The sequence below is a fragment of the Cervus canadensis genome, chromosome 22 (genome assembly GCF_019320065.1).
Source record: "Cervus canadensis isolate Bull #8, Minnesota chromosome 22, ASM1932006v1, whole genome shotgun sequence".
Taxonomy (NCBI): domain Eukaryota; kingdom Metazoa; phylum Chordata; class Mammalia; order Artiodactyla; family Cervidae; genus Cervus; species Cervus canadensis.
Genome location: NC_057407.1, coordinates 29853866 through 29868222, shown reverse-complemented (window position 1 = coordinate 29868222; position 14357 = coordinate 29853866). Strand labels below are relative to the sequence as shown.

General features: G+C 46.2%; 2 protein-coding genes across 9 annotated transcripts in view; one reads left to right on the top strand and one right to left on the bottom strand.

The window, feature by feature from the left end:
• Window positions 1-12588, bottom strand: part of LOC122424973 (collagen alpha-1(III) chain-like) — a 51008-nt gene extending 38420 nt beyond the window's left edge. The window contains exons 1-2 of one of the 3 annotated variants that reach the window (XM_043443256.1): window positions 12106-12588; window positions 10812-11704 (exon numbers count right to left, since the gene is read on the bottom strand). In XM_043443256.1, the coding sequence (XP_043299191.1) occupies window positions 11461-11704; window positions 12106-12545 (684 nt within the window). In that variant the 5' untranslated portion in view covers window positions 12546-12588 and the 3' untranslated portion in view covers window positions 10812-11460. Of the gene's footprint in view, window positions 1-10811; window positions 11705-12105 lie in introns of those variants that run through there. The other 2 variants (XM_043443257.1, XM_043443258.1) reach the window with 2 other exon arrangements.
• FOXP1 (forkhead box P1) overlaps window positions 11174-14357 on the top strand; it is a 616998-nt gene continuing 613814 nt past the window's right edge. For 5 of the 6 annotated variants that reach the window (XM_043443253.1, XM_043443252.1, XM_043443246.1 and 2 more), the window contains exons 1-2: window positions 11174-11312; window positions 13195-13339. The gene's annotated coding sequence lies outside the window, so the exon portion shown is untranslated. Of the gene's footprint in view, window positions 11313-13194; window positions 13502-14357 lie in introns of all 6 variants that reach the window. The other variant, XM_043443247.1, reaches the window with a different exon arrangement.

The window sequence follows — 14357 nt, the reverse complement described above, 5'->3', positions numbered from 1 at the left end:
TGCCCCATCCCCAGCAAAGAATTATCTAGTCCCCAAAGTCAATTGTGCCCAAGTTGTGAAACTTTGATTTGAAGGAACCCCACTCAGTTTTATGAGAATGTCCTTACCTGGTAAGGCGATTCTCCTGTTGCTATTTTCCTGTTCTGACTTTTAAGAATCCCCATTTTATTCTTGCACCAGAATTAGTGCCTTGAAGGCAGACCTGATTTCAGATGTGGGTGGGGCAGGCAGCATAAGAGGCATGATTTGAAAGGCACTGACAACATCCAGACTTCAAATGTGCCTCCACATCAGAGCTCCGAGACCCAGAATTCTTTCAGTGAAAACTAGAGAGGCCCCCCCACAAGGAGCCAGGATTCCTGGATCTCTAAGTGAGCTCTGCTACTTGGAAACGCCTTGTTGAGCGTCTACTGTGTGCCCAGCTGAGTGTGTTCTCTGGTACCATCCTCAGCAACTCAGTAAGCTGTATGCCAGTTCTACTGCTGTTTCCCTAAGTAGCATAGGTGGGTTGCTTGGGAACCTGCCCCAAAGTGACACGCTGGTGGGCCCGGCACTGGGATTTTCCAGCCAGCTGTGTCTCATGCCCAGGACTTCGCCAGAAACCAAGACCTTACCCTCCTGACCTCTGAGACATCTCAGCTGACCTTTCTATGACTGTTATCACCTGTGGAAAACAAGGGAGTTACACTCAATGACTTCTAGGAATCTTTCATAAGGCTATGATGTCCGTATTTGTTTCTCTGTTTTATATGTTGCCCTCTTTAATGGTTCCCCTTTAAAATGGAAACAGAACTCATGATAGGTATACTACCATTGGAAATCCCCATGGAAGGATTCCAAACCTCACGGCATATCATAGCCAGGTGGTCAACTTCTAAAAAGGTCTATTTCCACAGCCTCTCACCAGCACTCTGCTTTAGCTGGTTTGAAGTGGGCTCTGGGAATCCTTGTATTAACCTCCCACCCACCCCCTTCATCCTTGTATTAACCACACCAAGGTGATTCTGATGTACAGGGTCTGAAGACCATAGTATTGTAGCCCTTTTGGGGGGAGTTAGTGTAATCAATTGATTTCCTTTCTGTAGGATGCTGGCCACAGTGACAGTTAAGAGTGTATTGGGCGATTGTGGTCCTCACATCTCTAGGCTAGCAGGGCTGTCTGACTCTTGTCCTCTGAGACTCACTCTCAGGGTATGTGTGTGAGCGTGCTCAGTTGTGTTTGACTCTTTGTTACCCTATGTCCATGGATTTCCCAGGCAAGAATACTGGAGTAGGTTGCCATTTCCTTCTCCAGGAGATCTTCCCGACCCAAGGATTGAACCCACATCTGCATTGCAGGTGGATTTGTTACCGCTTGAGCCGTCAGGGAAGCCCAGGTCAGGAATTCCCAAACACTGCTGCATATTAGACTCACTGGGAAGCTTTTAAAACTCCTCACCCCCAGATCATACTCCAGGTCAATTAAATCCCAATGCCTCCATTGGGAGTTGGCCTCCATATTTTTCTTTTAACATCTGCAGATGATTTCCATGCTCAGCAGTTTGAGAACCACTGTCATGGATGTTGCAGATTCTGTACCTTTGCCACTGCTGAATTTTTACCTGTAAGGAGAATCCACCCTCCCAGCTCCACAGACAGAAGTCTTACCTACTTAGTGAGATACATGGGCAACCCACTCTTTTTTTTCCATTATCCTTCTAGATGCTCCCTGCTCAGTCCTCTGCTTTTCAAGCTGCTTTTAAGGTATATATCTCACCACCTTGTTTTTATTTATTGCATGTCTTCATGGGGGAGATGGCATCTTCCATGAGGGAAGAGGCTCTAATATATGTGGCTTTGGGCTGGTGGGAGCAGAAAGAGTAGACGAGGGTAGATGCACAAGAGAAGACAAAAATCAGTTGGACTTTCTGCCATGGCTTTCTTCATGACAGCAGAGGGAGAGTGATAAAAATGGAGGAGAATATTAATGATAATAGTAATACAGAAGTTCCCCTGGCACTAGACTCCTTGAACAAAACATCCTAGTAAAAATTTTGAACTCACTTTTCTGGAGAGTAACAAAGAATCCTAAATAGAGCACCTTCCAAATAATTACATGTGATGGTTTGATGTTTTGAAAATGTGACTTCTGCTGACACATGCAGGAATCATTCAGATTGCAAACCAACTTTCCCAACCAGAATGTTTGAAGTGACTAGTTAATACTTGGGAAGAAATTTAAGAGTAAGGAAAAGTACTCTGCAGGTTTCCTTCCTTCTCGGTTTATTTCCACTCTGCTCACTTAAGGAGCAAGCCCTGTCATTCTGGACTGACATGGTGGCCCAGTTTTCCCAACAATGGGAGTCACTTAGGCGCGGCCTGTGCCCTTGATGCTCCCTGAAGCTGTGCTTTGATTGGCCTACCTAAGATTTTAAAACTGAGGACAATTTGGGGAAAGATCTGGACTTCTTTGTCTCTCGAAAATGCAGAAGCGCTTTCTGCCCTGAGCTCGCTTTTAAGGAGACAGCAATCAGCCTCTGTCCCTTTCAATTGAGACGTGTGTGCTCAAATTGCCACAGTCCCCACGCCTCCCTAATTACACTCAACCCACTTCAGTAATTTGTCTGGTAGAGTTCTCTAGGTCATGGTATTAGCATCACCACTTAAAATGTAAGACATCAATTGCTGGGCCCCACCGATCTTCTGTAAGGAAGAGTTATCACTTTCCCATTTATTTATGTATATAGATAATAAACACACATATTTACATCTACATGCATATATGTGTGTGTAATTTTGTGTATATGTCTGTCAGTATGGGCTTCCCAGTTGGCACTAGTGGTAAAGAACCTGCCTGCCAAGGCAGGAGACATAAGAGACCTGGATTTGATCTCTAGGTGGGGAAGATGCCCTGGAGGAGGGCACGGCAACCCACTTCAGTATTCTTGCCTGGAGGGTCCCGTGGACAGAGGAGTCTGGTGGTGACAGTCCACAGGGTTGCAAAGAGCTGGACACGACTGAGTGACTTAGCATGCACCCACATCTGTCAGTATGGATTCATGTGTATTTGTTTCATTCTTCGGGTTGTAATCTATTACCATTGTTATTTCTTTTCTTGCTCCCAGTGTCTCAATTTTGGGTATTGGGGAGCTCTTCAAGATTGGCTCCTGTGGCTTTTCAGTGTCTCTCCACTCCATGCCATTATTTTTTTAAGTGCTTCTTATAGCAATTTCTGGTACTACATGGTGTTCCAGGCTTATCTTGTATTTTCTCTACTCCATCACTGGAATTGACTAGCTGTCCAGGGAGTTCTGATTGGTTTTATTGGAGTGAAAGTGAAAGTCGCTCAGTCGTGTCCGACTCTGCAGCCCCACGGACAATACAGTCCATGGAATTCTCCAGGCCAGAATACTGGAGTGGGTAGCCTTTCGCTTCTCCAGGGGATCTTCCCAACACAGGGATTGAACCCAGATCTCCTGCATTGCTGGTGGATTCTTTACCAGCTGAACACAAGGGAAGCCCAAGAATACTGGAGTGGGTAGCCTATCCCTTCTCCAGCAGATCTTTCCCACCCAGGAATCTACATTGCAGGCAGATTCTTTACCAACTGAGCTATCAGGGAAAGAGGTTTTATTGAAGAAAGGTATTTAAAAATGAAGATCTGAGTACTGGGTGTGCTCATTGCTATTGGGATATCACTACTTCTTGCCTTTTGTCAGTGGATACAGCTCGGAAATATATGTATGCATACTAACTGGGCCACCTGGCTCAGATGGTAAGTAGTCAGCCTGCAATGCAGGGTACCTGGATTCGATCCCTGGGTCAGGAGGATCCCCGGTAGAAGGGAATGGCTATCCACCCCAGTATTGTTGGCTGGAGAAGTCCATGGACAGCGAAGCCTGGCGGGCTACAGTCCATGGGGTTGCCAAGAGTCAGACTCGACTGAGTGACTAACACTTGTACTTCAGGACTTCACATATATAGATTTATTTCTGTGTTTATTTATCTGTAAATATATGTGTTTATGTTTTATATTACTATATGCACGTATTTTTTAATTCTAATTCATTACCATAGGATTCATATTCAACTTGAGGATACCAGATTTTTATCTTTATAAGGCTTTTTAATGTCAACAGTGGCTCATGAACATCCTGAGGGGAGAAAGGAAACTTCAGCTGATAACGATTTTATAGATACTACTAAAAGAAACCCCCCAAATCTCAAGTTTAACGTAACAGAAAGATCAGCATATCCCCATGTTTAATATCCTTCAGTCCCTTCTAAAAAATTCTATAATTTGCAGCTCAAGACCCTGGTTTGATTCCTGTGTTGGGAATATCCCCTGGAGAAGGGATAGGCTACCCTTTCCGGTATTCACCGGCTTCGCTGGTGGCTTAGATGGTAAAGAATCCGCCTGCAATGTGGGAGACCTGGATTCGATCCCTGGGTTGGGAAGACCCCCTGGAAGAGGGCATGGCAACCCACTTCAGTATTCTTACCTTGGAGAATCCCCTTGGACAGAGGAGCCTGGCAGGCTACAGTCAACGGGGCCGCAGGGTCGGACACGACTGAGCACACCTCTCTGGTTCCTGAAGATGGGTAGACCTGCTTCATTTTCCTTCTCATACAAATAGAGTTTGTCTCTAGTCTTACAGAACAATGCCCTTTGTAACACTGAGCTGGCACTTGTGGATTCTAAATATAAGCCAAGACACTTCTCAGAGATTATAATCAGAATTTTGCTTTACGTGTGAAATCTTATTTTGAATTCAGGTACACAATTACTCAGAGACTTAATTATACTGCCTTAGGATAGTATAAAAACAACAGTTTTAATTTTTTGTGTGTGTGTGTCTGTGGGGGGAGGTTTACAAAAGTAACCTGTTGTTAGGAATAGGTGACTACAGTCTGAGAACTTCACAGATACAAATTAACTATCAGCTGTGAGATTTGCCTATGATTCCTTCATGTTTATTCAGAAGTAAACATACTTGCATAGGGTCCCCCCTCCTCTCATTGTACTTAATGTGAATCTAGTGGTGCTTGCATGTATCTTTAAAAATTGTAGAGAAGTGGAAAGAGAATCCAACCAGGATGGCTCATGGGCCACTGGAGGTGTGGCCCCCTCAGTGCTTTGGAAAATATTCTGGGTTTTGAACAGCAACACCTGTAATTATGGAGGCGTCATCCTTTCCATAAAAAAGAAAACAAAACCAAGAAAGCAAAGCCCTTCTACTAACAAGATGTAGTCATAGCATGTGTTCAGCCTTCCCAAAACCTGTCTGGCATTTGTTTCTGGCCTGGTAGGGAATATCTTCCATCTTTCTCTGAGCACTCATAAAACAATACAAAGGTAAACAATTGGAGGGCAATTAGCAGTCTCTCTGGGGGTAACAGAAGAGAGAAGTCATCCTGCTATTAATGTCAGAGGAGTTAATCATGGTTTACATAGGTGATTTACTGGCTTAACTTTGCAAATGGTTGAAACACAAGAACCCGACAAAGTTTACAAAAGATGCTAGCTTGGAGAACCAGGTTCGGCGGACAGCTTACAGAACTATCTGTCAAATAGTTGAAGGTGTTAAAGTTGTTGAGATGGTGCCTGTTTTGTAAGAGGCCATGTGCAGTGCAGATTTGTGTTTCTCAAGCTTTAGTGTGAGAAGTACCTGGCCAGCTTTGTTAACATGCAGATGTTGGTTCAGTAGGTCTAGGGACTGGGCTGTGATTCTGCCTTCTTAAAAACAAAAACATTTATGTACTTATTTGGCTGCACCAGGTCTTAGTTGCAGCATGGGGATCTTTAGTTGTGACATGTGGGATGTAGTTCCCTCAACAGGGATTGAACCTGGGTCCCCTGCATTGGGAGCATGGAGTCTTAGCTGCTGGACCACCAGGGAAGTCCCTAATTCTGCCTTTTCAACACATTGCCAGGTGCATTGCCCATGCTGCAGGCCAGCACATCTCATTTTGCAGAGCAAGGCTGTAGATTGTTCTTGTACCTGTGGCAGGTAGGATCAAGCTGCTCATACTCCCTTTAAGAATCTCCAGATTATCAACATGTTGCACTCTGAATGTTCACAGCTTAAAGGATCAGAACAGCTTTTTGGAGTGGAGGTACTTGGCCAAATACTTCATTGTGCATATCAACAACTTCTTTCACAAGCACCAATTTAAAAAAATAAAAATAAAAATATTTACAGACCATGTTTATTTACATTTACTGAACTATACCCTTAAAAGAAAACAGGAAATGCAATCTCTGTAACTAAAGCCCCTCTCTGTGATTAAAACCTCAGAAAATGCACTATAGTCTCTAGTTTGAATGCTGAGCCTCTTAACAAGTTTTGGCGTTGGGGAAGCCCCTTTGAAAGCTGGGATCTTTTACCATTGCTTGACTAGCTTTTCAAGCCATTCAGTTATCAAATGTGGTTTGTTTCAGAATGCCTGATCGTGTTGTATAAAGGGGTCCCTCAGTATCTGAGGAGACTGGTTCCAGGACCTTGCTCAGATACCCAAGTAGGTGGGGGCTCAAGTCCCTTGCAGTACATCCTCCCTAGCGGTTGGTTCTGCATTCCCAGATTCAACCGGCAGCACCCACTAACCCGTGGGTTGAATAGGTGGATACAGAACCAGTGGGTACTGAGTGCCAACCGTACTTTATTTTTAAACTTTTTTTTGGTTCCAAATACTTCCCGTACTTTTAAAACCATACTTTAAAAACGGAGATCCTCTGTTGGTTTTTGGTATGGACACAGAGCCACATCACAACATAGAGAACACACTTCTTTTGCCACTTGCTGTGAAACATGTGATTTTCATTAGCCATTTTTCTCTTCTTGGAAGGAAACTTAGGAGTAGAAGCCTTCATTTAGAGTATTCTGAACACTTTTACTAACCTTTCCCCTTTCCCCATGTCCCTTTTCTTGTCCCTTTCCCCCCTTCCCTCCTTTCTTCACGGTGTTTACTGGTACCTGGATGTCTGCCACACCTAGGGTAGGGGAGAGGGAGAAGGTAAGCGGGGGATCTTGATTTTGACTCTCTGGCCTCAGTTGCTGTCCTGTTTATAAATGGCTATGTGGGTTGGCTATTTGTGAGAAGGTTAAGTGATTTCCAAAGAGGGGTGGCACATCTCTTTGGTAAAGTGAAGAGTATGAGATGGGAATACAAAAGGAGCCAGGACATCTGGATTCTAATCCTTGTTTAGCCACTCACCGATTATTTGGCCTTGGAGGGCAATGTCACCTCCCTGGGTTTCAGCTTGCTAATCTGTAATTTGATATACATACTTGGTTATGCCTATTTCTCAGAGTGTAGGAGTCTTATCACTGGGATGGCATTAGATAACATTGAATCACATACTGAGAAGTAAACTTCTTTGGCAGTCACTTTCAATTCTTTCTGGTTGTTCAAACAACATCAACAGCAACAAAAAGAAAACTATTCTCTGTTGACACTCATTAACATTTTCCAGGACTTGTCACTTTTCTGTTTATTTTTTTTTTAATTTTACTTTTTTTGACTTCTCTTTCTAATAAAGAAAGATCAGCAAATTTGTCTTTACTGTGATTGTTTTTAATTTATGGAGACTGGGAAATATGATTTCCCACTTAATGTAGTAATAGAAAAATAAAAGTTGGTTGCTTTACAGAAAAATATTTAGTATAGTTATAATAACTGTACTTCAGTGAGTGCAGTATATTAGTTATTCAAGAACTATTATGTAGATATGGTGAAAATTAGGAAGATGGTGAGTGTAGTTAAAGAAACACTGAATTAGGTGATTTTAAAGTTTCTGTTTAATTCTAAACTTAAAAGAGATTCAGGTATCTCATTAACTGGTTGATGTCCACAGAAGTTTCTGTTCCCTAAAAATGTGCATATATTCATTGACACAGTATTTGCAGAACAAAGTCAGTGTTACATATAATGAACAGTATGCGATAAGGCACTCAAATGTTCTGATGCCGCTGGGGAAATTTTGGCCGCAATTAACTATAGTTTGCTGATTTTAAATTTACAATTTTTTCCTGTTACTTAAAATATAACAAAATGAGGACAAGCACCTTTGCCTTAGTATAATTAAAAATGAAATTATGTCAGGAACATCTGTTTTAAAAAGGAATTTCTATTTGTTTTACCACCAAAAGGTGGCGTCCTACCCCCATGCCCTTTATTTAAAAACCCTTCTTGCTTTAATTTAACAAAAAGAAACTTCTAGTTGATTACTGATAAAGAAATTAAAATGTGCTCCTTATGAATGTAACGTGACAGTGTTGAAAATGAACTATATGTTAAACTGCAGTTAAGTTTCCCTCTAATGTAAGCCAAATGGGCATGGAAGTCTTTAATACGGCAGCACATTAGACAGTATTATTACAAAATTGGGTACAATATATCATGGGATTTACAGCCAGGATTTCCTTTTGTCTGCAAAACTTGTTGCCAGCCTGATTTTGGCCCCCACTTTCAAGCGAATGTAAGAAACTTAAAATGGAGAATAAGATCTGTGGCAACCTAAACATCTTCTTTAGTATGGCAGTGCTAATAATTTTTTTGAAAAAAACTCATTATCTGACCTGAAAACAAGATCAGAGCATGAACTGTTCTTTAGAGATGATGAATAAATTTGTCACATTGAGATAAATTGCTATTCCCCTGAGTTATAATTTTGCAACCCAACATATACCATAACATGTTATATCTGGTATAAACACTGTAGAAATGAAAAACAGCATCACACCCCCAAGCCAACAACCCTCCATAGACTGGCTACTTTGTAGATTTCCATTTACTTCCGTGTGAATTCAGCATATGGAATTTCCAGTGATAGTAATGGGTGGTAAAGAGTTGTTCATAGTGTTAACTGATAAGACAAAGCTTTTATATAATTGTCTAGTTCATGGTAAGGATTCAATAAATATTAGATGTTGTTACTGACAGATGTAGACTGTGAGCTCCTCAAGGGCAGAAATTTTATTTATTTTTGCATCCCTCAGTGCCTACTATATGGTCTAGAACATAGTAGGTGTGCCATGTCTTAATGTCTTGAGTCAAAGAACACAACTCTAGACTCTAGGAAGCTAGGAAGTGCTGCAGGAACTCAAACACATTTTCTTTATCTCAATTCTACTCTAAAGATCTGATGGATGGTTTTGCCTGGGTAGCCTAGAATCTTACACAGCATGCATTCAACAAGAATTCTACTGTGTTGTAATTACCTTAGCGTGGTCTCCCTGTCTCTGGCTTTATTCTGTTGCATGAGTGAATGCTTTTTTTTTTTTTACTTGCCAAACAGATACAATTTTAAAATGGTAGTCTTATGCTGTTATTGAAATCGAGATTTAGAATTCTTCAGTAAATGAGTGTTTAAAAATATCTGTATAAAGACAGTATCCAAAAAATTGATAATAACTCTTTTTCAGAATATTGGTTATGTACAACTGCGCCAGGCTAAAGACCAGAGGGATAGTACTTATGCTCCCCACCAGGTTTTCCCCCCTTCCCCATTGTCTCCTCACCTCCCAAGTACTTTGTAGGAATCCACAGGACGGCTGTCAATATATTCTCATAAAGAGTTATCCTGCTATACCACCCAACCAGTAGCTGAAAATGCTGGTATGTTAGCATCTGGGGTTAAGAGTCTGAAAAAATTATTTCTGTTAAAAACAATAACAAACCATATAGCCATGTATCTTTCCAAGTCACTGTGGAAACAGAAAGTCATGTTCCTTCTCTATTTGTATTGATGATAGTGAAAGAAATGCTTGTGTCTTTTGTTTTGTACATGTATATTTCAAAATATTTAACCCAAGCTCCTAATTTACTCCTTCAAATTTCTAAATTCCACCAAACTTCAAAGCAACAAAAAGAAAAAGAGTCTCACCTTTTCAAAGAATTGGACAAAGCTTTTTACATGTGACTGATCTCTGGGAGAGAAGGTAATTTGTGTTAAACAACTGATTGACATTCTAGCCCCTTGGGCGTTTTCCTAAGAGAAACCGTGGCAAGAACACAGCTCCCAACGCAGCCACTTTCGCCTTAAGTGGATCTAACTACACATTCCTGCAGTGACTCTGACAAGGACCGGGAAGCGTCCCACATTACACTCTCCTGCTTCAGAAATACAGGGGGAAAAACCCCTCGCTGGCTGGTTTCTCTTTCTTGCAAACAGGGGTTTGTCCTTCTGCTGAACTTTCACCTTCCGAACTCGCCTTCTTTCATTGGACAAAGTACAGAAAGAAAGAGGAGAGACCGAGGGAGGACGGGAGAGAAGGAGAAAGGGGGTTGAAAACACCACCCCCCTCCCCCTCCTTCAACTGTCACTGATGGCAAAACACTTTCACTTTTAACTGGAGGAAACTCACATCCCTGTCTATCCTCTCCTCTTCCTTCTGTATTTTTAGCTCAGAAACCAAGCAAATAGCCATCGCGTTACCATCTTCGTCCCTAGTTGCTAACACTTTTCCTCTCGTTTTTTTCCCCCCAGTGTCTGAATGGGCCCCCTTCCCCCCTCTTCTGAGGAATCCCCCTCCCCCATGCCCCTTGTTTTCCAGGTCTTTCTTGCCTGATTCCTCTTTTGCCAGGGACTGCTCTGGCGTGGCCCTCCTCTCTCGGGTCTGCAGGCTCTGCCTCCCTTTCCCCCATCCAGCCTGGACGCCCCTCACTCCCACCTCCCTGTTCCCTTTGCCCCCAATTCCCACCTCCCCCAGGCCTGCTTTGGCAACTGCGATTTTTTTTTTTTTTTTTTGCTGCAAGCCTTGTTGTTTACCCAGCAGGTGGATGTGACGTCAGGGACGCACAACAGCAAAAAATAACAACATCTCCCTCCGCGACGTGTTGGCCTCGCGCGCGCCTTATTTATTTATTTGTTCCGGGGGTGGGGGCGGGCACCAGCGCCTAAGTGGCTTGGGGAAGGAGGGTGAGCAGGCTCAAGCCCGGGGGTGGTTTGTGGGCGCGTGAGGTGGAGAAGGGGCCCAGGCTGGATGCCAGGGGTGGGAGCAGGCTGGGGAAAGCCCCCGGCCCGACGCCGTCCGCGCCTCTGCGGCCGCCGCCGCCACTGGCGCTGGCTGGGCTCGGGGAAGCTAGTCCGGAGCGGAGGAATCTATTGTTATTTATTGTGTGGCGGTTTCATGCTGTACTCGCGCGGCCCGGCCCTCGCCCGGGAGTGCGTGTGTGTGCGTGTGTCTGTGTGTGTGTGTATATGTGCGCGCGCGCGTGCGTGTGTGACCAAGTGAGTGTGTTTGCGGGGGTGCGCGCGAGGGCGGGAGTGGGCGCGCTCGGGGAAAGGCCCGAAAACACCTTAGTTTGCACCGAGAGACCATTTGCAGCGGGTGAGTTTGTATTTTTCCATTTCTGCTCCACTTTTCCCAAGCCGCCTCCTGCCTTGTCTCCGACCACTTTAAACAACAACAACAACAACAACCAAAAAAAAAAGAAAGAAAAGAAAAAGAAAAGAAAAAAGAAAAAAAAATCTACTTTTCATCTCCCGGCTCCACGTGCATCTCCCCCAGCCCTCCCCAGAGGCAGCCTCTCTCTTCCCAGGGTCAGGGCCAGGCTCTGGGGTGGGTGGGGGCTGCGAGTCGCCTCGGGGGTGGAGGGGTTTCCTGGGGCACTGCTCTCGGGTGTATTTCCATAAGTCAAATGGGGGGTGGGGTGGCGAAGGCAGCAGCGAGGAGGCAATCTCGCCTTCCCCTTGGCCCCTTCACGCGTTGTTCTGCAGTCGCTGTGGGGAGAGAAATCGATAAGCCCAGGCGGCCTGGCGTAACTTTGGTGTCCGTTGTTGGGGTGCCTGCCGAGTAGCTGCCGGCGGGGCGCAGGGCCCGGGGTCAGGTCCACGGCGGGAGGGGGGCGCGCTGCTGGGTGCTTCTTGAGCCCAAAGTTTGGACTTGGAGCAAACTTTTCCCCTTCGCTCAACTGCTAGTGTTTCCCCTCTGTGCCCTGGGGCTGCTCCGCGGGCCTCAGCGGAATGACTGGGGACGTCCGCGCCCTAGGCCCCGCGGCTGGGGACGTCTCTAGTGCTACGCACGCCATGTCCCGACCTCGATGGCGGGGGCACTCCTCTGTCGCACCCCGGAGCCCAGAAAACTCAAACACATACCCGCGCACCTTCAGCTAGACACGTACCCCTCACGCGCTCGGCCCAGCGAACTCAGCCTCCCTGCCAGGGATCCGCGACTGCCGTGGCCAGCTCCGCGAGTGAGAGTGGGAGCAGGGTGCGCTGCGGGTAGTCGCCGCGCGCGGATTCCTCTCCACTCCATCACATGCACTTTCTGGGTGTACTCCCCTCTTAAGAACGGGGGTGGAGGGGATTTCCCAAGCTTCGATTTGTCCTGAGACGTGCGCGAGTTGCCGCGTCCCTTTGGCGGTGTCCCGGCAGCCGATGGCTCTCTGTTCCTCGTCTGCGCGCCGCCTTCTTCCCGAGCTCCCGGCGCTCCATTCGTGCCCGGCAAAGAGGATTCAGCTGAGCCAGCCCGCGAGCCGGGCGGCCGTGCGCCTCGGGTGGGGACCGAGGTGGCGGTGCCGGGAGCCGAGGGGTTTGCCAGTTGCCGCGGGGTCGCGGTCATTCACTGCCTCCGCCTCCCCTCGCCCCCGCCTTCCGCCCCCCTCCTTCCCAGACGCTGCTGCGCTTGGAAACTTTGATTCCTTCTCCTTTTTGGCCCTAGGCTAGTCCCCCTCCCCACCTGTTGTGAGTTCCACCTTGGTCCCTGGAGATTGGCGGTGACACACGCGGGCGCAAGGGAGCTTCGCGCCCAGAAACAAAGTCTCATGCCCCCCCCCCCCCCCACAAGTGTTTGCTAAGAAATCGCTGCCTGCACCGCCCCCCCCATCGCCCCCCATTGCAGCGCAGCTCCCGCCCCCTGTTAGAATAAGGACTAAATAAACAGTTGTAACTCCAAACCTTGCGACTGCGATCTTATCCCGATCCCACCCCTCCCCCTTTCCTCCCCCCTCCTTTTTTGTTGTTGCAACTTTGTAAGATCCCGGGTAAGGTGCTGAGACTTTGGCTCCGTCCGATTCCCTGTCTCGGGATCCTTGCAGGAATCTCTGAGCCACATCCTCTCTTCCCTCCACGCACGCTTGTGGGTCCTTCGGGCCCGACGCCCTCTCAGCCTTGGCCCCCCAGCTTACTCGTCTATCCCGCCCCACTCCATTTCCCCCAACCTGCACCGAGAAGACTTGCTGACGGTCACCCCGGTTTCTTGTCGACCGCAGAACCCGAAAGTTTGCAAGAGGAAGAGAGCGTGTGGCGAGCAAGCGGGCCAGGGGCAGCGGCAGCGGCGCCGGGGACCATGGTGCTGCCGGCGCCTCCTCCGCGGGCGTGAAGGCGGCGCTCCCACTCCCTCCCGAGTCTCCGCGGGTAAGTCGAGGCGGCCGCGGCCGCGGGCGGGTGCGCAGGGTCTAGGGACACCCTAGAGCTTTGGGTTGCGCCCGGGGGTTCTCTGTGCCCAAAGCTTCAGCATGGGCGGCGCGAGCGCAGCGATCTGGCGCCGGAGCCAGGAATGCGCCTGTCCTCAAGCCGGTAGGTGCTTCGAAATATTGGACTTTCTCCTTTTTCCCCCTTTTCTTTCCAAAATCCGAAAATCTAGAGATCAAAGTTTAGCGTGGAGTATAAAGTGCTCTGATAAAATATGATGACATCCCTCGCTCCCCTTCTCACCCTTCTCCCGCCCCCCCCCCTTTTTAAACTATTAATTATTTCCAAGTCATTGTGTCCAAATACCCTTGCCGGGCTGATTACAAAGTGTATTGATTTAGTCTAGGCTCATCCTACGCGTTCGTTTTAATTCCTTTTCTTTTGCTCAACCAGAAAACCCGAAATGAAACTTATTTGTCCCTCTGTGCACCCCCTGCCCCCTGCCTTCGAGGCTTGGACAGAATAATGAAATTAATATAAACATTTCATTTGGTTGCATTTGAGCTTTTCCAGCCCACTTAGGAGGGGCTGGTGTTGCTCTCATGTCTGGTCACAGGTATTTTCCAAGTTTGGATTTCCCTTTTTGTTACTGTTCTGTAGACTGGAATGTTGGAGGGCCGTTCTGTATTCCCTCTGAAAGGAGTCTATACATTGAAACTGTCTACACTTTACCTTTAGTTGTCGTAGGCTTCAGGATTTAGGGCTTGCACAAAAAAAAAAAAAAAAAAACCTAAGGGATAGTTAAGAGATTTTTCTCCTGCTGAAAATATATTGAAGAATATCTCCAGTTTTTCACCTTACATGTCCCTTCCCCTTGTCTTTTCCACAGTGAGAATCAATTTAGGGAAATAGCTTAACTAGAATTTGAAGAGAAATTAAGAGTTCTGGTATTTTCTACCAAGGGTTATCCTGTATAACAGAGACACAGAAGTTCCTGTTATTTTCGGTTCCAGAGACAAAT